The sequence below is a fragment of the Tachyglossus aculeatus genome, chromosome 7 (assembly GCF_015852505.1).
Source record: "Tachyglossus aculeatus isolate mTacAcu1 chromosome 7, mTacAcu1.pri, whole genome shotgun sequence".
NCBI lineage: Eukaryota > Metazoa > Chordata > Mammalia > Monotremata > Tachyglossidae > Tachyglossus > Tachyglossus aculeatus.
In genome coordinates, this window is record NC_052072.1 from 46,399,568 (window position 1) to 46,419,846 (window position 20,279).

The following is a 20,279-nucleotide window of genomic DNA, read 5'->3' on the forward strand; positions in this document are numbered from 1 at the left end:
GGAGATAAAAGTGTGAATGTTAGGGTGAAGGAGCTGATTGAAGTAATTGAATTCAGATGTGCTGAATTCTTAAGCTTTGAAGGGAGGCTGTTGGTTGATGTCTCTTGGGGTAAAATGAAGGGGAAGGTGGTATTTAAAAGGGCTTTAGAGATGGGGAGATGTGGCCTGGTTTGTTTAGGAAAAGGATCCAGGCATTCATTCATTCAGTCATATTTATTGAGCGCTTACTGTGCGCAGAGCACTGTACTAAGCGCTTGGGAAGTACAAGTTGGCAACATATAGAGACGGTCCCTACCCAACAATGGGCTCACATTCTAGAAGGGGGAGACAGACAACAAAACAAAACATGTGGTCAGGTGCCAAGTCATCCGAATAAATAGAAGTAAAGCTAGAAGCACATGAGGAACAGTGGTATTTCTCAGGAGCTTGCAAATTAATCTGGTCAGACACAATCCCTGTCCCACAAGGGGTTCATGCAAGCAAGAGTTGTTGACAGAAGAACTGAAAACAAGATAAGTTAGAAGGTTAATTTGGGAGGAACAAAGAATATGCGCTGAGAAACAGTGAATGAAGAGAACCAGAACCGATATGTAAAAAGGGGTAAACTGATGAAGAGCCTTGAAGCCAACGATGAGGAATTGTTGGCTTGAAGTGGAGGAAAATGAGTAGCAGTAGGAGGTTTTTTGGGGGTGGAGAGGAGTGACATACTAGGGAGAGGATCCAGGTAGCAGCATATTTAAACTGGAAAGCGGGGAGCCTGGGAGGCCAGTAAGTAGGCTTATATGGAAGTTTGTGGCAAAATTGTAGATGCTTGGACCAGGGAGATGTCTGTTAGATTATAAGCTCCTTGTGGGCAGAGAATGTGCCTATCGAATCTGCCGTATCCCACTCTCCCAAATGCTTAATAAAGTGCAATACAATCGATTGATTCTTGGGCCAGTGAGGGAAATGCCGAGAAGGAGAAATCAGCAAGATTTAGTATCTGATCAAATGTAGTAAAGTGCCGTGAATACGGTAAGCATTCAGTAAATACAATCAATTGATTCTTGGGCCGGTGAGGGAAATGCCGAGAAGGAGAAATCAAGGAGATTTAGCATCTGATCTAATGTGAGAACCGAAAGCTAGTAAGAAATCAGAGATGCCACCAAGGATGTGAGCTGCTCGTAGGCCAGAGGAAATGCATTATAGTGTAGATGGAGAGAGGCCGGGGCTATTGAGGAAATGGTGGGAGGCGGTGGATATGATCAGATGAGCTCCCTGGGAGACCTAATCTAAAGTGACAGTTTATGGGGCCCAAGGTGCCCACCATTAGGGAGTGGTGAAGTAGAGGAGCCCCTGAATGAGTGAGAAGGACCAGTTGGAGAAATAGGAGAACCAGGAGAGTACCATGTTGGTTAAAGAAGATGGGAGAATATTTCAAGGAGTTGGGAGTGGCCAAGCGTTGATGTCACTCAGGAGGTCAGAGAAGAGCCCTGAGGCCTTGGCTTCGAGGAAGTCATGCTGTCCTTGAGGAGTCCCGCTTCAGAAGACAGAAGGGGCGAGAAACTAATGGTGGTGGGATAAGGAGAGGAAAGGAAAGCAGTGAATGGCAGTCTACTCGTGGCGTAATTGGGATCTCTTCGGATTCATTTTTTTTCCCCCTTTGGCATTTAACACTTACTATGTGTCAAGCACTGTTCTGTGTGCCGGGGCAGCCACAGGTTAATTAGGTTGGACAGAGTCCCTGTCCCACATGGGGCTGACAGTCTACGCTGGAAGGACATTGGGTGTTTAATCCCCTTCTTACAGTTGAGGAAACTAAGGCACAGAGGAATTAAGTGACTTGCTCAATGTCACACAACAAGCAGTTGGTATAGCCAGGATTAGAACCCAGGTCCTCTGACTGTCAGCCCCATCCGCTTCCCACCAGGCCATGCTGCTTCAGTTGGAGACATGGCCTGGCCCCAAAATCTGAACTGAATGGCTTCCCACAGTCAAAAAAATCTGCGAACAATTACCCTCTCTAAATTGATACCTATTGGACATAAGGACTCGTGCGGAATATAACCAGGATACAGGAGAGTTTAAGTAGCACTAAGCAGGGCCAGAAATAACGTGGAATGGGCTGGAACTCCTCTGTGTGTTTTTTTGTTTTTTTAATTAAAAAAAAAAGCCCTAGTCCGATCGTTCCAATATGAGAATTGTTCCATGGCAGTCCTGTGCATGTAGGCTGGGTCCAGGAGGGAGTGTGGTGCCCATTTCTGCCCTTGCTGTCTCTTGGTCGCCAGCAGCTGGAGCCCCCCATCTTAGACCTCTTATAATAATAATGATGGTATTTGTTAAGCACTTACTCTGTGCCGAGCACTGTTCTAAGCACTGGAGTAGATACAAGGTGATCAGGTTGTCCCACCTGGGGCTTCAACCCCGTTTGACAGATGAGGGAACTGAGGCACAGAGAAGTGCAGTAACAATAATAATAATAAAATGGTATTTATTAGGCCCTTGTGCACCTTGAGCAAGTTTTTTTTCTTTTTTTTCAATGGTATTTGTTAAGCACTTACTATGTGCCAGTCCAGGGCGTAGAAGGCAACTGCAACCTACTTGCTCTCTCCATTCCCTCTTCTGCGCTGCGTTGTTCCAGGAAAGACACGGGAGACAATGGATCTGAGCAAGTGGGCCTCCGACCTCCTGAGAAGGATAACGGCCCCTTTCTGGGGATATCCGTTCCTTGCTTGGTAGGTGAGGACCTCTGAAGACACCTGGCCTCCAGGCCAGCCCCTAACATCACGTTACACTGAGAGACTAGGCGTAACATCATTATAATAATTAACAATTGTCATATCGGCACTAGAGGTGATCAGCTCAGAGGGTCCCTGTCCCACTTTAGGCTCATACTCGAAGTAGGAGGGAGAACAGATTGAGAAGCAGCATGGCCCAGTGGGTAGAGATTGGATTCGGAAGGAGCTGGGATCTAATCCCAGCTCTGCCACTCGTCCGCTGTGTGTTTTGGGGCAAATCGCTAACTTCTCTGGGCCTCAGTTACGTCCTCTGTAAAGTGGGGATGGAGGCTGTGAGCCCCATGTGGGACAACGACTGTGTCCAATCTGATTAGCTTCTGTAGAGCCAGTGCCTAGTACAGTGCCTGGCACAGAGTAAGCGCTTAACAGATACCTTAAAAAAACCAAAAGCAGGTATTGAATCTGCATTTTACAGATGAAGTAACTGAAGCGCAGCGAAGTTAGTGATTTGACCAAGGTCACACAGCAGACAGATGATGTAGCAGGATTAGAACCCGGGTCTTCTGGTTCCCAGGCTCGTGCTCTTTGAACTAAGGCACTGTTCCATCCTAACACGTATGCTGTCTTGGGCATTCCAATTGGAAATATTCCTTGTTGTTAAGCCTGTTTATATGTTCAAGTTATCCCGAAGAGGAAGCATCTTTATTCATGATTTCTGTACTCAGGATTAGTTAGAAAAGGGATTTCTTCAAAATAACATGCCTGTTGATGTGTGGCCTTTTGAACTAAAAATGTACCGTAATTGCATTGCCATGGCAGTAACCTTCCGTTATATCCCATGAAACCGTAAAGGTTAGCCTTTCGTGATTTGTTTAGTTGCTATAGAGATGCCCATTAAACTTTACCCTGGACTTTCAGTCCTAGTGAATAAATATTTTTCTGAGTGGTTTTAGAGATTTTCAAAAAGTTACCCAGCCAATAAGTTCAAGCAAAATGTTTTAAATAGGACTTTTCACTTTAGATAGTGTTATTGTAAGCGTATGACACATCAGCCCCAAAACCAAACTGTATCCATGCTGTTAAAGTACAGTTTTTTTTTTTTTGAAAGATTTAGATTGTAAAGAATCAGAGTGTCTTGGGATTTTAATGGTAAGGAAGCAAATGGGTAGATTGTCTTGACCGGAAGAAACTTGCTTGTAATTCCTGTCAGATGAAGGTGTGGCGTTCACCTATTTAGTAGATGTCTGCTAATCTGAAATGTGAAGGAGAGGGGCCCGATACCTTGCTAGAGTTTGGAATTGAATTGTTCTTGACTTGATGAAGTATGGGGACCCTGGGACTGGAATTCCCAGTTTGGAATGGGAAGACACCCACTAGCAGAGCACACTGAATAATAGGAGTAGTAATAAGAATCGCTGTTGTGCATATACTACCCGCCAAGACTTGTAGCAGATTGCCTTCCACTCGCTAGCCGCTGCCCAAGCTAGGATTGGAATGAGTATGCCTCTGTTTGACGCTCTCTCCCTTAGTCGAGACTGGTAGACTACTGGAAACTCCCCAGGTACGACCCTGAGAGGGGACTAAGTGCTTTGAAGAGTACAGTATAACACAGTTCGGCTACACAGTAAGTGCTCAATAAAGACCGTCGATTGATTAAGCTCAGACACACAGCTCCTGCCCCACATAGGGCTCACAACCTATCTTATCCCCATTTTATAGACAGGGAAACTGAGGTCCAGGGGGGTAGATGACTGGTCCGAAGTCACACAGTAGGCCAGTGATGGAGCTGAAACTTGAACTCGGGTAAAATGGGGATTCAATACCTGTTCTCTCTATTAGACTGCGAGCCCTGTGTCGGGCAGGGACTGTGTGCAACCTGATTAACTTGAATCCACCCCTGCACCTAGTACAGTGCATGACACACAATAAGCACTTAATCATTATTATCATCGTTATTATTATTGTCACCCACCTTCCAGGGTTACGAGTGAAGAACTGAACCCTCTATGGGACCAGACTTAGGGCTTCCCCCTCTTAGACTGTGAGCCCACTGTTGGGTAGGGACCGTCTCTATATGTTGCCAACTTGTACTTCCCAAGCGCTTAGTGCAGTGCTCTTCACACAGTAAGCGCTCAATAAATACGATTGAATGAATGAATGAATGTACTGCAGAAGATAGAAGATAATCGGGTCTGACACAGTTCCTGACTTTCATGGGGCTCACAGTCTAAGGAAGAGGAAGAATGGGTATTGAATCCGTAGCGTACGGCTGTGGAAACGGAGGCACTGAAAAATTAAGTGACTTCCCCAAGTTTACCCAGCAGTCAACTTCCCAAGCGCTTAGTACAGTGCTCTGCACACAGTAAGCGCTCAATAAATACGATTGAATGAATGAATGAATGAAAAGTGGCTGAGCCGGAATTAGAACCCTTATTCTCAGACCCATGCTCTTTCATTCAATCAGTCAGTCAATCAATCAATCGTATTTATTGAGCGCTTACTGTGTGCAGAGTATTGTACTAAGCACTCGGGAAGCACAAGTTGGCAACATATAGAGACGGTCCCTACCCAACAGCGGGATCACGGTCTAGAAGGGGGAGACAGAGAACAAAACAAAACATTAACAAAATAAAATAGAATAAATATATACAAGTAAAATAAATTGAGGACTTACTGTGTGCAAAGCACTGTACTAAGCTCTTCGGAGAGTACAATACAACAATAAACAAACACATTCCCTGCCCAAAATTGTACCTTCCTATTTCCTTGCGATCATGACCCCAATATTTGAATCAATTGCAGTTTCCTTGATTCCATGTCTAGGCCATAATTAGAATAGTTCGTCGTGGTTCAGTGTCTACCCAGGCCATCATTTCAAGTGGTGTGGTATGAAGGTTTAGCATTTTGAGCACAGTTTTTCTGATGGAGTTTGTAGAGGATGCTTGTTAAGTTCACAGATTACTAATAATCACCGTAATAGTAATTGATATTAAGTGCTTGCTATGTGCTAAGCACTGGCATGATTATAAGATAATCAGATCGGACAACCTCGGTCTGACACGGGGCTCAAAGTCTATGTAGGAGGGAGAACAGGTATTCAAGTCCCATTTTGCAGATGAGGAAATTGGAGCACAGAGAAGTTAGCAAGTTGCCCAAAGTCACACAGCAGGCGAGGGGCAGAGCTGGCATTAGGACCCCCATCCTTTGACTCCCGGGCCTGTGCTCTTTCCGTTAGGCACGGTGTTCCTCTCAATCTAATTTGAGATTTGATGATCTCAAATGAGGTTGGGGTAGCTAGCACCTTGGAGATTCAAATGCAGAATAGTGAAATGCTGAATAAGTTCTCGTCAGCCATTCAACAGAGGGTGATTCACTTAGGCAAATGCGGTCCATTATGATCCAAAGATCCTTTTCACTTACAATTTGCCTGGGACTAATTGATAAAAAGTCTAGGGATAGCATTGTGCTAATCAGGTGAACAGTGATCAGTTAGTTGTGGTCAAAATTAAAGGAGGTTTACTAGGATAATTTAGTATAACCTATTGAAACAGGAAACCACCAGGCCACCCACCGACTGTGAAGTTTGCATATGTGTGACTGGAAAATAAGGGCAATGTGGGATAGATCTAGCATCCAGTTTATATTGCCTTTATGTCTTGTTTAGAAGCGCCATTTCTGCTTTTGTATTAGCAAAGCCCTCATTAAAATGTTTCCAGTTTGGGGTTCAGTGGCAAATTTGGAAAGAACTGTATAATCTTCTTCCAGAAATGATCCTAGGGCATCAGTGAACACGTGCTAAGCATGCTTTGTTGTATTTCAGGGAAAGAAATACAGAAAGGATCCTTTCTTTTTGATGACCTTCCTCCAGCCAGCAGTGTTGACTCAGGTACAGTCTTCAGACTATCCCAGGTGTGTGCCAATGTCTCTCTTCCTCCTGGGATTGTGGTTGTCTGACTCTTTCTACCTCTCCCTGCTTTCAACACCATGTCTTAGATTTGGGACTAAATTTTGAGCCCCTTATATCAGGTAAGGCAGACCTGCTGGTCCTGGTTCTAAGAAACACCGGTCAAAAAAATCGAGCAGTTTCTCCCATCTGTTTGAGGGTTGATCACCTCATGAATAACATTTAAAGCCGATTTGATTACTTTGAATAGGTTAGGCGTTGTATGTTGAAAGTATCAGGTAAGTCCAAAACCTTTCAGGTTTAGTGCCATTAGCTACCGGTTTACCCATGAGCATTAGGAGCTTTTCAGAGAACGTGAGTGGGCTCCTTGGTGGGACGACCTCTTGAAATTTCAGCTTTCCATGGTTATGCTGTGCTGACTGTATTCTGGTGTTTTTCAGGACCTGGGGGATCTTTGCTCTTTGATGATCTCCCACCTGCCAGCAGCGGGAACTCAGGTAAGAAATAGGAAGGTATCATATAAATCAAAAGTGACGTGAATAATGTAAGTTTCGTCATTTCCATGCATTCACCTTTTACTCCTAAAACTAAGTCATATTGGTTTCCTAATAAAGAGTCCGGGTCCTTTGCAGGGATCCCATTTAGCTAGGCCAAGCACACTTTGGGTCTGACGAGTTTTCTTGAGTTCAGGTCCTACATATGAATTGAGATTGAAATTGAAATCCATTACACATTTCACTAAGAATGCTGCGGTAAATCCACAGGTTTCCCATATTTTCTCTTGACTGCTCCAATTGATCTATTTGAGGAAGGTAGATACAGCCCCTCTCTGCCTGATTCCCTTTTTCTTGTTGTCCATCTCTCCCCAGCTTCCTTCTCTATTTCCCCATCCAATTTAACAAGCGTCCCAGAGGTGAGCACAGCTCAGTATGTTTTTTCTTTGAGCTCAGGTGACAGGCTGTTGGCTCTCTGCTACTGTAGGGGTCTTTTTTATTTTTTTTTTACAATTCCACCATTCAGGTATGCTTGTTATCCTCACTGATTCAAAGTGTACTTAAATCATGAGCTGAAACACTGAGGATGCTCTGATTAGAAGTTTATCTGTAGTATACTTTAGAAAAGCAAGTGGCAAAGCCTCCTCTTGCTTGGAAAAGAGCCTGTAATTATGGGATGAGGGTGCCAGGAAGTGAGGTAATTCAAACAAAGATAAAAAAAAAAAATCATTGACAGTGATGCCATGTTATGGGAGAAGTAAAGGAGGGAGAGAAATTTCTAACTTGCATTGGAAATAGGGGTGGGTAGAGAGGAAGGAGAAACCAAAGATGGCAAAAATCTAAGAAAGGGGATTTTATCCATCAGTTGTCTTTCTTAAATTCTTAATGTGTAGAAAACTATACCAGGGGTTTGGTAGAGTCCAGTATAGGTGAGAGACATAATCCCTGCCCACAAGGCATTTACAGTCTAGTGGGGGAGACAGACAAAATAAGTATCAGATGGTAGATCAACAGAGTATAAGAATATGCCTATCAGAGCCCCAAAGGTGGGGTGAATATCAAGTTTCTTGAGGGTATAAATGCAAGTGAGCCCATTGTTGGGTAGGGACCGTCTCTATATGTTGCCAACTTGTACTTCCCAAGCTCTTAGTACAATGCTCTGCAGACGGTAAGCACTCAGTAAATACGATTGAATTAAGTGAATGAATGAAAATTGAATGAAATGAATTAATGAAAGTGTGTAGACAGTGCCGAGCAGGGAATAAAGTGGGAAGATGAGAAGTTAGGAAAGGCTCCTTGGAGGAGATGGGGTCTAGGGAGGGAGTTTCAGACAGGATGGAAGGTAAGAAACGGGGTCATTGGGGAGAGACAATATCCAGGTAATGTAAATAAGTTGGTGTCAGAGGAGCGAAGTACGTAAAGGTGGGTTATAGTGGGAAAGGAGTGAGATTAGGTAGGAGGGAGCGAGTCAATCAAGTGCTTTAAAGCACAAGGTGAAGACTTTCTCCTTGATCCAGAGGTGGATGGGCAACCATTGGAGGTTTCTGAGGAGTGGGGAGTTGTGTGCAGAGCAATTTTCTCTGTAAATTGTAAATCAGGCAGCCAGAGTAAAGCATAGCTTGGAACCAGGAAGGTCGCTTAGGTTGCTGATGGAGTCATTGAGACAAGACTTAAGCGTTTGGACCGACGTAGCGGCACTCTGAATGGAAAAAAAAAAAGGTAGATTTTAGAACCAACAGAATATGGTGACTGAATGATTCTGTGGGTTGAGAGAGAGAGGTGAGGTTCTGCCAAGGTTTCAGGCTTGTGAAACAGTGCGGATGGTGGTGCTCCCCTCCTCCAGGAGGCCTTCCCAGACTGAGCCCCCTTTTTCCTCTCCTCCTCCCCATCCCCTTTCTCGCCCTAACTCCTTCCTCTCCCCATAGCACCTGTATATATGTTTGTACAGATTTTTTACTCTGTTTTACTTGTACATATTTACTATTCTATTTATTTTGTTAATGATGTGCATCCAGCTTTACTTCTATTTGTTTTGACGACTTGACCCCTGTCCACATGTTTTGTTTTGTTGTCCGTCTCCCCCTTTTAGACTGTGAGCCTGCTGTTGGGTAGGGACCATCTCTATATGTTGCCAACTTGTACTTTCCAAGCGCTTAGCACAGTGCTCTGCACCCAGTAAGCACTCAATAAATACGAGCGAATGAATGAATGAATGTTGTAGTCAACAGTGATGGGCTTTTGGGGGAAAAAAATGCCCACCCTAAAATTGTTCATAGTCTTCAAATATTAGCCCTTTGCTCTGTTTCCAGGTTCACAGGCAACTGAGGCATCTCAAGCACCAAGGAGTGATGAGAAGGGAGCAAAGAGAAAAACATCTGAAGAAGAGAAGAATGGAAGTGAAGAGCGTGTGGAAAAGAAAGTTTGTAAAGGTTTTCAGCCAATTTGAAAACAAATGTATTAGATTTTATACTTTGAGGCACTCCGGAGCAAAGCTTAGCTTAGTTTTCCTCACCACAGATCTTCCTTCATAGTCATTTCTTACGTAAAAATATGTATGTAGTGTGTCCCTTTCTGATCAAGTGATTCATAACTTTGTATGGCTTTCTCTAGGGTTGGGTTTTCTTTCCCATCCCCTCTTCTGGGATGCATTTGACTTTACCTTTGGTTCCTCTTGAAAACTTTGAGACTAGAAGGGGATAGAAATGTTCTCTATTCAAGGGCTAATTATTCAGTTTGTAGATGTCCAGGTCTCTATCTTCTCGTCTTCCCTCTGACTACCTCTCATATTGGGCATTTTGGTTTATCAGCATTTCCGCCAAAGGGTGCAGTGGTGGAGGGAGGAGATGAAAAGCGTATAATAGCTTAGGGATAGAAAATAGAAATGGTGAACAAAATGAGGCTTTTGGATTATTTCTATATCTCAATGATCCACGCTAGCTCTGCCCTTCATTGCCATGCATAACTGAGAGTTGGCTCAAGCTTTAGCATGTCAGTCTGGATCGCAGATGAATTAGAGAAGTGCTTTTGAGACTTGGTATGTCCTCTGAGGTTTTTATGAAGAGGAGGAAGCCATGCCCTCATTCTGTCAGCCAGCCGACATGGTGCTGTGAACCAGTTGTTAAGAGAAGGGCATCCTAACTGTTCTTTTGCAGAAGAAACCTTGTTGGAGAATTATTTAGTAGTCTAAAAGTGTTTTCAGTAAAAGGGACAGCAGTCAAGAGGCCTTGGGGGTGTAAACTGAGGGAGCAGGATGATTCAGAGAAGCCTAAACCTGTTTTACAAGTGAAAAATAGGTATTCGCCCACCTTCCTTTCCGTGTCAAGCCAGCCCGTACCCTGTACTATTTATTTCTGGTAGTCGAATGATTTTTTTACTGGCCCCGAGCAAGCAGGCTCTGCCTCTCTCAGGCTGGTTTAAACAGCACCAACAAAACAGCTTAGTAAAACAAATACATATTGCAGTTGAATTTGCATTATTTTATATGACATCCTTAATGCCAGATCAGAAAGGTAACTAGAGTTTGTGCAGATATCCTTTCCCCAGGCTGAATCACCCTTCTGGAGCACTTATTCACATTGGAGGCATTGTCTAATGTCACAAAAGTGTTGCTGAAGAAGGGTGGAGTGCTTTAGTCTCAGTTTATCTTCAGAACAGAATGAATACTGTGAAAAATGGTACTTACTGGGGCACTGGAGGAAACAGTGAAAAACAGGTGCAGTTTTCTTTCGAGTTGCTCTGGAAATAGAATTTGAGGAAGAAAAACTTCAAATGTGTGTGGTTTTTTTCTGTGTTGCCTGTCTTTTAGGCTCTGCAGGGATATTCAGTCTGAAAGGCTATGTAGCGGAGCGGAAAGGTGAACGAGAGGAGATGCAGGATGCCCACGTCATTCTGAACGATATTACAGAGGATTGTAAGCCTCTTTCATCTCTCATGTGAGTACCCTGGCCCCACCGGGTTAACCAGGCCTTAGTCCCTGTATTTTTAGTTATTTGGGACAGATAGCAGTATTACCTGGGCATTTTTCACATTTAATTTCCCACGCTGTCAAACTCCTGTCAGATTCTTGTCTGTGAATGGTAGTCACTTCTAGGAAGTGCTCAATAAATACCTTTAACTCCTAGTTTTCTGCCCAGTGTTTCGGCAGAAAGTGAATCACCTCATCTGAAAATGAGTAATGAAATTTCCTCTAAAGCAGATTTTCAGGAGGTCGAACCTATTGTTCATTGAGTAAAAGTGCTCCTGGCTGGGATTGTCTTCATTTTATGGTCTGGGGAGGGGAATAGGAGGAACATTACATTCACATAAATTGGGGAGGCGTGGCATCAGTGATGCCGAGGAAACTAGAGATGGAAACGGAGCAGAAATCGAATGAAATTCACCTTGAAAAAAATGTAAGCTATGTTTAAGATCTGGGGAAAGATTTATTTTCCATCCTGAATGGGAACAGAAATCAGATGAAATTCACCTTGGAAAAAAGTGTAAGCTATGTTTAAGATCTGGGGAATGATATATTTTCCATCTGAATGGGAACCTCCCTCCCCCCCGCCAAAAAAAAAACCACTTCAGCGACTGACAGGTGTACCAGTTAGGTTCCAACGTACAACGTGGCAACTCGTAGAATTAATTTGAAATTGCCACTTCCAGAGCATTGAGATTCAGAATAAATCCTGATCTCGGCAATTTCAGTGATTCTAAAATGTTAAATTGGGTTTCAGGGTATTCTCATTTACAGAGGAGTGAGCTTTAGATGTATCCTTTCATTTAATCCAGATGTGTTTGGTAGGGGAACTCAATGTGAGGTGGCTTTGTCAGTATCTCTAGGCTGAAGGATATTGAAAAGCAGCATGGGCTTGGGAGATCGAAAGACTTGGGTTGTAACGTACCCCGTAGGTTCGATCAATCTTATTTATTGAGCACTTACTGTGTGCAGAGCACTGTACTAAGCCCTTGGGAGAATTGGTAGACAATTTCTCTGCCTCTCCAGGAACTTCAGAATATGCTTGTTGTCACCCCAGAGAGCCAGTTAGCCCTTGGCCTGATTTTGTGTTTTTGTTCTTGCACATGGTGGTGGGAAGCCTTCACTGTGAACTCAGCTTCTGCAGGCAGAGTTCACTAAACGGGGCTTTAAACTCTAAGCTCGGTTCCCTGACGTCGAGTATCATCTTGGCTTCTGTCCTCCAGCGACTGGAGAAGTTAGGAGTAGTGTACAAAGTTGGAGAAGATCTTCAGCATGAGAAGTGTGGAAGAGCACAAGGGGTCACTTTCCATCATTGAGGAATGACGGAAAAGAGTGGGGCTATGACTGGAATTGCCACCCCAAGGAAAATTGGATTCCAATGAGAAGATTTTATTTAAGTAAAATTTCTGATGGTTTCCAATGAAAAGATTTTATTTAAGTAAAATTTCTGATGGTTTGCCCGACTGTTATATTTGTCATGCAACCTCCATCAATCAGAGCATTGTACTTAGCGCTTGGGAGAGTATACTAGGATTTGCATATATGATTCCTGTTTTCAAGGATCTCATAGTCTGGGTTCTAATCCCGGCTCCGCCACTTGTCTGCCGTGTGACCTTGGGAAAGTCACTTAACTGCTCTGTGCCTGTTTCCTCATCTGCAAAATGGGGGTTCAGTACCCCTTTTTTCCTCTTATTTAGACCGTGAACCCCGTGAGAGACCTGGTTATCTTGTCTCCACCCCAGCGCTTAGTAGATTGCTTGTCACGTAGTAATCGCTTCCACTGTCACTGTTCTTATTATCCAGTGGAGGAGGTAGACCCTCAAATAAATTTGCTAGGAGGGAGTAATAGAGCAGAAAGATATGCATATAAGTGCTGCAGGGAGTTTTGCTTACTCTGATGCTTAGGTGGTGTGGAAGTGCTGAAATGACAGTTGAGGATATAAAGTGGGGAGATTAGAAATCAACGTGTAGAGCTTGTGCAGCATATGGGTCTGTTGGTGTTTTTCAGCCGGGCTTGTGAGCACTCACCTGGTGCAGAAACACACATTAGGCCCCGCACAGAATTTAAAATCAAGGTAAATCCTCTCCCCAGTCGCAGAGTTTATGATGCAAAATAGGAGACAGAGCCTACCGAGGCGCAGAAGCGTAAGAATCCTGGATGCACAATGCTGTTAGGATTTACAGAGCACGTTTCCAGTTATAGCTGCCAATCCTTTCAAACCCCGGGGGGATGTTAATCTGGAAGGACTTTTGGAGAGAGGGGTGTATTTCCAGCTGCAGTGTCGTATCTAAAAGTTCTGTGGTCGTCTTAAAACAGCCATTGCTCCCTGGAAGCTTGAAAAACAGCAAAAGTGGAAACTTGTATTTTGAAGGAAGTCTCACCAAATAGGGGTTTTGTTTAATAGAGAGTCAAACTTGTTAAATTTGGTTGCAGTCGCCTGTGTGTGTGCACGCGCTAAGGTTCTCTCATAAGTATTCTCTTTTACCCTATGCCCCAGTGACCGACGAAATGGTGTGGCCATTTTGACAGGCTTTATTTAGTAGAAGTAGAAGTAAGTGCTTCTAAGTAAGTAAGTAAGAAGTAAGTAAGTGCTTCTAAGTAAGAAGTAAGTAATTTAGTAGAAGTAAGTGCTTAATAAATGCCATCATTATTCTTATTACTATTATTATTCTCTGGGCCTCAGTTCCCTCCTCTGTAAAATGGGGTTTAAGACTGTGAGCCCCACGTGGGACAACCTGATCACCTTGTAAGTTCCCCAGCGCTTAGAACAGTGGTTTGCACATAGTAAGTGCTTAATAAATGCCATCATTATTATTATTACTATTATTCTTCTCTGGGCCTCAGCTACCTCCTCTGTAAAATGGGGATTAAGACTGTGAGCCCCACGTGGGACAACCTGATCACCTTGTAAATTCCCCAGCGCTTAGAACAGTGCTTTGCACATAGTAAGCGCTTAATAAATGCCATCATTATTATTATTAGAAGAAAATTCATTTCTAAAACCCCCAAGGCTGTAAATCCGTCTAGCAGGTGCGTGAAAATTCCGATTCGTGCTTGGGGGAAGCTCAGTTAGTTTGAAAAAATTAGCCTGCTTTCATTAATATTATTATTGCGGCAGATCAAAAAGCATCCTTGTAGTTTTCCTAAAAAGTGGCCAGATTTAAACACCAACGACTCCATGTACTAAAAACTCTTGGGACTAAGCCATCATCCCCAAATAGGTCCCACTGAGATTACGCCAGTGCACTGAGGGGTTGGTTTGAGAAAGAAGAAAAAGTTTTGCTGGGACAAAGATGAGCCCTGATTCTCAAAGTCAATGATTGTTATGTATTGAGCGCTTACCATGTGCAGAGCGTTGTGCTAAGTGCTTGGGAGCACGGGCTTTGGAGTCAGAGGTCACGGGTTCAAATCCCGGCTCCGCCAACTGTCAGCTGTGTGACTTTGGGCAAGTCACTTCACTTCTCTGTGCCTCAGTTCCCTCATCTGTAAAATGGGGATTAAGACTGTGAGCCCCAAGTGGGACAACCTGATTACCTTGTAACCTCCCCAGCGCTTAGAACAGTGCTTTGCACAAAGTAAGTGCTTGATAAATCCCATTATAAATAAATACAGTGCAACAGAGTTGGGAGCCACGTTCCCTGCCCACACTGGGCTTACAGTCTGGAGGGGTGGTGACTCTTATTTTTCACCGAACAATTCCAGATTGATGATGGGTAAGCGCTTAATACAGTGCTCTGCACACAGTAAGCGCGCAATAAATACGATTGAATGAATGAATGGGGTTAAATCAGGTGGATTTTATCATCAAGACCTCTCTTGCCTGTTAGGCAACAGTTTCATCCTGACATGCTTGGCCACATTATAGTCCCATATTTCCTCCTGTTCCCACTCTTTGTAAAGAATTTCTTGTGTCACCTCCATCGGATTGTAAATCAATCAATCAATCGTATTTATTGAGCGCTTACTGTGTGCAGAGCACTGTACTAAGCGCTTGGGAAGTACAAGTTGGCAACAAATGAGGGTTCAATACCCATTCTCCCCCTTTACTGAGACTGTGAGCTCCGTGTGGGACAGTGACTGTGTCCTACCAGATTAACTAGGATCTTCCCCAGTACTGAGCTTGGCCCCTAGTAAGTGTTTAACAAATACCATTATTATTATTATTTAATTTCCTTGAAAGCAGGGAAATGTGCATCCTCCTTCTGTTCTTTCCCAAGCACTTAGTGGTTTGCACTCAATAAATACCATTGATTGACTGGCCCCGAGTCCCTAGATTGTGCTGGTAACCAGACATAGATCTCTCTGGTGGTAGGAAGTCATTAGTTTGGACAAATAACGTCCTCTATCTGGGTTTCCGTAGGTGCAAAATAACATGTAAGAAATGGGCTTTGTGCAAGAGCTCTTAATCATTGCAGACATGGACACCCATTTTCTGAAATTGGGGCTGAAGATTTAGCTCTAAAGCTTTTACCGGGTAATTGGCGAAATCGGCTGGAGATGAGCAGTTTTGTCCGTTCAGAGCTCTCCAGTTGGCTCCCATTTTTGTCACTTCCTTTGTGCATTTGGGACAAAAAGAAGGGAAGGAAACTTCAATAGAAAAGGAAAGTCTGTGTCCTAAGAATAACTGGGTCTTTTTAAAAGAATTAGGGGGCTTCTGTTAATGTGCGTGCCTTTCTTTTAGTACCCGCGTTTCGTATTTTGCTGTTTTTGATGGACATGGGGGAATTCGAGCCTCAAAGTTTGCTGCTCAGAATCTGCATCAGAACCTGATAAGGAAGTTTCCCAAGGGTGAGTGAGGGCTGTTTGGGGATATTTATGTTGGCTTGCCCTCTTGAGTATTATGGTTTTGTCTTTCTAGGCATCGTAGCCTTTTGAAGAATCTGTGCCGTATTTAGCCGGGATGTGCCATTAAATAGTTGTCGGTGCGTCAGCAGGGTGTCTGAGCCTGGAGTTGTGTCACTGAGACTGTAGTTTTGTGGTTATCGGGAGGAATCCCATAATTTAATAAGGTTTGAGATCAAACATGCCCCAGTTTGTTGCTTAAGAGCCGCCCGCTGTTGTCTGGCCGCTGCCTTAGGAGTCTTGACTACTGGGCTCCTGAGTAATCAATCAATCAATCGTATTTATTGAGCGCTTACTGTGTGCAGAGCACTGTACTAAGCTCTTGGGAAGTGCAAGTTGGCAAGGGAAGTACAAGTTAGCAAGGCTTTACTAGCTACTGGTGTTCTACATAGGGGCATTTAGAAAGCTAATTTTAAAAGGTGCAGTTCCCCAGGAAGAAATAATTCTGTTTGAGATGATGATTTTTCGGTCTTGACATCTGTAAACATGATTGTCCTGGGCATCTAGGATTAATTAGTACTAGGGAAATAGGGCAGTATGTACTATGGATTGACTGAAAGGAAAAGATGATTTGTGTTTGCTGTTCTTTTGGGACAGGAGAGGTAATCAGCGTGGAGAAAACCGTGAAGAGGTGTCTCCTGGACACTTTCAAACACACCGACGAGGAGTTCCTAAAGCAGGCCTCCAGCCAGTAAGTATAGTGTTCTCTTTGGCGTAGATTTGTTTTCAGCCTTTGTGTTTGCTATGGGAACCTAGAAACACAAGGAAGATTTAAAAGTATGAAGAGCCGTATATTTACAGTGATTAAACTTGAACGATGCTTTTTGGCCGTCGTCATGTTTCTGGTGTCATCTCTTCCCAGAAAGCCTGCCTGGAAAGATGGTTCAACAGCAACCTGTGTGTTGGCTGTGGACAACATCCTTTATATTGCCAATCTTGGAGACAGCCGGGTAAGTAGCTCTGAAGTCACCTGATTATTATTATTTTATTTTAAATAAAAGACCACCTTCCCAATGTAAACCTGTCATCGTCGCTTGCAAGGCCTTAGGTTGTTTGGCGTAGAAACTGATGATCCTGATCAGCGCCTCTTTATTCATTCAGTCATTCAATCGTATTGATCGAGCGCTTACTGTGTGCCGAGCACTGTACTAAGCGTTTGGAAAGTCGAATTTGGCAAGAGATAGAGACAGTCCCTACCCAATAACAGGCTCACAGCCTCCCGGGTACGATACTGAGGATTTCCTTGACATCGGCACATGTGTACGATGCTTTCTATGTTATTTTGTACTGGGGAGGCCGATTGCATTAATGACAGCTACAAAGGTACGTCCCAGGATAATAATGATGGCATTTGTTAAGCGCTTACTATGTGCAGAGCACTGTTCTAAGCGCTGATGAACTTTCTCCTGCAGAGTCTTGTTGCAAAACAATTATTTAAGGTCCTCAACATAGTCGTTGAACTCTAGGTGGAGCATCTGACTAGAATTTCTTCAGCAGTGCTGTGTGTTGATTAAACATTACTTTATCTTAAAACTGTTACTAGGAAATGAACATCAACCCTCATCTTACCACCAGATAATTTCACATTTGACACACATTCCCATCCCTTGAGCTTGTTTTCATTTGTTCACGGGTCTTTATTAGAAGCTGAAACGCTTCATCGAAAGAACGTTAACTTTTTTTTGGGGGGTAAGAACAATTTTAGGTTTCTGGGTAAGAAATAGTATTCTGAAAGTTTATTTGGTCTCCGTAGGCAATATTGTGCCGTTACAATGAGGAAAATCAGAAACACGCGGCCTTGAGTCTGAGCAAAGAACATAATCCAACCCAGTATGAAGAACGAATGAGAATACAGAAGGCTGGAGGCAATGTCAGGTAATCGAAGAAGCACCCTGAGAATCAGTCAAAGGAGAAGGGAAAACGATGGCCGATGTTAGAAATGAATGGTTGCAATTTTAGAACTCACTGCCGTGTCTAGAAGCCACTTTTAGCAGAATAAGAAGGTTATGTAGTCTTAGGAAAAGGCAGTGAGTTTGTGTTTCAGGTCCATTCTCGTGGTGAACTGTCTGTTCGTTGCTTAAGTTTTATTAATAAGAACAGCGACATAGACAAGCATGTTAAATGGAGGTTTGTGGTCTCTCTCCTAATTGAATATTTAACCAATCGATAAATGTGTTTTTGGGTTTTTTTTTTTAATTGAGCACCTGAGCGCCAGGTACTTTATTAAATGCTAGGGAGAGTCTAGCAGCTGCAAAGTCAAATTCCCTGCCCTCAAGGAGAGTACAGTTTCCTGGGGAAAAAAGACAAGTAAGCAATATTCCATTTTGCTAGAATGTCAAGAGATTATCCCTTTTTGAATTTAGAACATGTGACCTTTTCACGTGCACTAATTGTACTGTTAATATTTTTTAGGGTATATTTTCCTGTATTTCTCTTTTTTTGTACTTGTATATTGTGGATTGACAGTGGTTTTCTCATAGGCTCTCACTTTGTAGAATTTTAATTGATCCCATCTTGGGAAGAGACGGGAAGGAATGGAAATAGAAAATGCAGTAAATACAATATACTTGGTTTTTAAATAGAGAAAGTTGGGTTGGGTGGGCCAAAGTTTGATTGTTCCTTTCTTTAGAAATACCATTCTCTATCATTTTTTCCTCTTTTATCAGTGAAGGCCATATGCTCATCTTAGCTTATCATCTGCCATCTCTGAGGAGGTAAAAGCAGATTTCCTCAAGACTTCAGGAGAATTTGCATTATCTGTTGTCCAGAAGCATTCTCTGTACCCATTTACAGTTTTCTGACCAAGATAAAGAGGGAGGGGAGGAAACGTAGCCATCATGCAACAGTTAGAAGGCACAGAAGCTTTTATCCTTTGAATTATATGCAGCCTTTCATTCCAGTGTTCAGACAGGGCCGAGTACTTTGGGAAACAGTCTGAAATCGGGCACGCGTGTTTTCCCGAGTACGCATCCCCACTCAGGATGCTACTGCTATCATCAGCCATTTGAGAAGAGGGACCTTTGGGGTTTGGGCGGAGAGAATACCATTGTGGCAGTTCGGATTAAATGCAAATAGTCTAACTTCATCCCTGACTGAGTCCCTGGGCAAATCAACTAGATAGTTTTTCCCATTGTGACCTGAGAGTAAGAATGCATCCCATGTTTTGGTGGTATGGTGGAGCATAGAAGCATTTATATTTTTAAAAAAACCATTCATTCACTAGCCATTTAATAATAATAATAATAATGGCATTTACTAAGCCATTATTTATTTATTTAGTTATTGAACGCTTACTGTGTGCAGAGCACCGTACTAAGCGCTTGGGCAGTCCAAGTCGGCAACATATAGAGACAGTCCCTACCCAACAACGGGCTCACAGTCTAGAAGGGGGGACAGACAACAAGACAAAACGTGTGGGCAGGTGTCGTCAGAACAAATAGAAATAAAGCTAGATGCACATCATTAACAAAATACATAGAGTAATAAATATGTACAAATAAAATAGAGTAATAAATCTGTACAGACATATATACAGGTGCTGTGGGGAGGGGAAGGAGGTAGGGCGGGCGGGATGGGGAGGAGGAGAGGAAAAAGGGGGCTCAGTCTGGGAAGGCTTCTTGGAGGAGGGGAGCTCTCAGTAGTCACACCATGACATACTCATCTGTTTGGCTAGAGTAAAGAGTAGAAACTGAGGGACAGGCAGGGACAGAGTTGCTGCCTGGGTGGATGGAGAAATGCACCTTGGAGATTTCCTCTTCTTTTTTTTCTCCTGAGAAAGGAAGCTGCAGGTAAAGGTCGGGGAAGCAGAAATGTACTAATAATAATAATAAATAATAACGTTGGTATTTCTTAAGCGCTTGCTGTGTGCCAAGCACTGTTCTAAGCGCTGGGGAAGATACAAGGCGATGAGATTGTCCCACGTGGGGCTCAGTCTTCCTCCCCATTTTACAGATGAGGTAACCGAGGCCCAGAGAAGTGAAGTGACTTGCCCAAAGTCACCCAGCTGACAATTGGCGGAGCCGGGATTTGAACCCATGACCTCTGACTCCCAAGCCCGGGTTCTTTCCACTGAGCCACGCTGCTTCTCTGTAGCCCGTGTAGCCCATGGTAGGGTAACAGTCCTGTTTGCCACTACCGCTTGACTCCCCTCATCAGCACTGACGCTTTCTTAGGCATGTGGGGTTTTCCCAACGGCCCTGCCTCACTATGTTGTACATATTTATTACTCTATTTATTTATTTTACTTGTATATACCTATTCTATTTAATTCAATTTGTTAGTATGTTTGGTTTTGTTCTCTGTCTCCTTCTTTTAGACTGTGAGCCCACTGTTGGGTAGGGACTGTCTCTATATGTTGCCAACT

At 43.3% G+C, this 20,279-nt stretch overlaps 1 protein-coding gene across 3 annotated transcripts in view; it reads left to right on the top strand.

Annotated features, from left to right (window-relative positions):
• The window catches only part of LOC119930558 (ILK associated serine/threonine phosphatase), a 37,279-nt gene that overhangs the window by 11,326 nt on the left and 5,674 nt on the right, over positions 1–20,279 (top strand). For 2 of the 3 annotated variants that reach the window (XM_038749024.1, XM_038749026.1), the window contains 8 exons: positions 6,538–6,603; positions 7,062–7,118; positions 9,425–9,544; positions 10,921–11,047; positions 15,756–15,862; positions 16,514–16,607; positions 16,779–16,866; positions 17,670–17,791. In XM_038749024.1, the coding sequence (XP_038604952.1) occupies positions 6,538–6,603; positions 7,062–7,118; positions 9,425–9,544; positions 10,921–11,047; positions 15,756–15,862; positions 16,514–16,607; positions 16,779–16,866; positions 17,670–17,791 (781 nt within the window). The remainder of the gene's footprint in view (positions 1–6,537; positions 6,604–7,061; positions 7,119–9,424; positions 9,545–10,920; positions 11,048–15,755; positions 15,863–16,513; positions 16,608–16,778; positions 16,867–17,669; positions 17,792–20,279) is intronic. The other variant, XM_038749025.1, reaches the window with a different exon arrangement.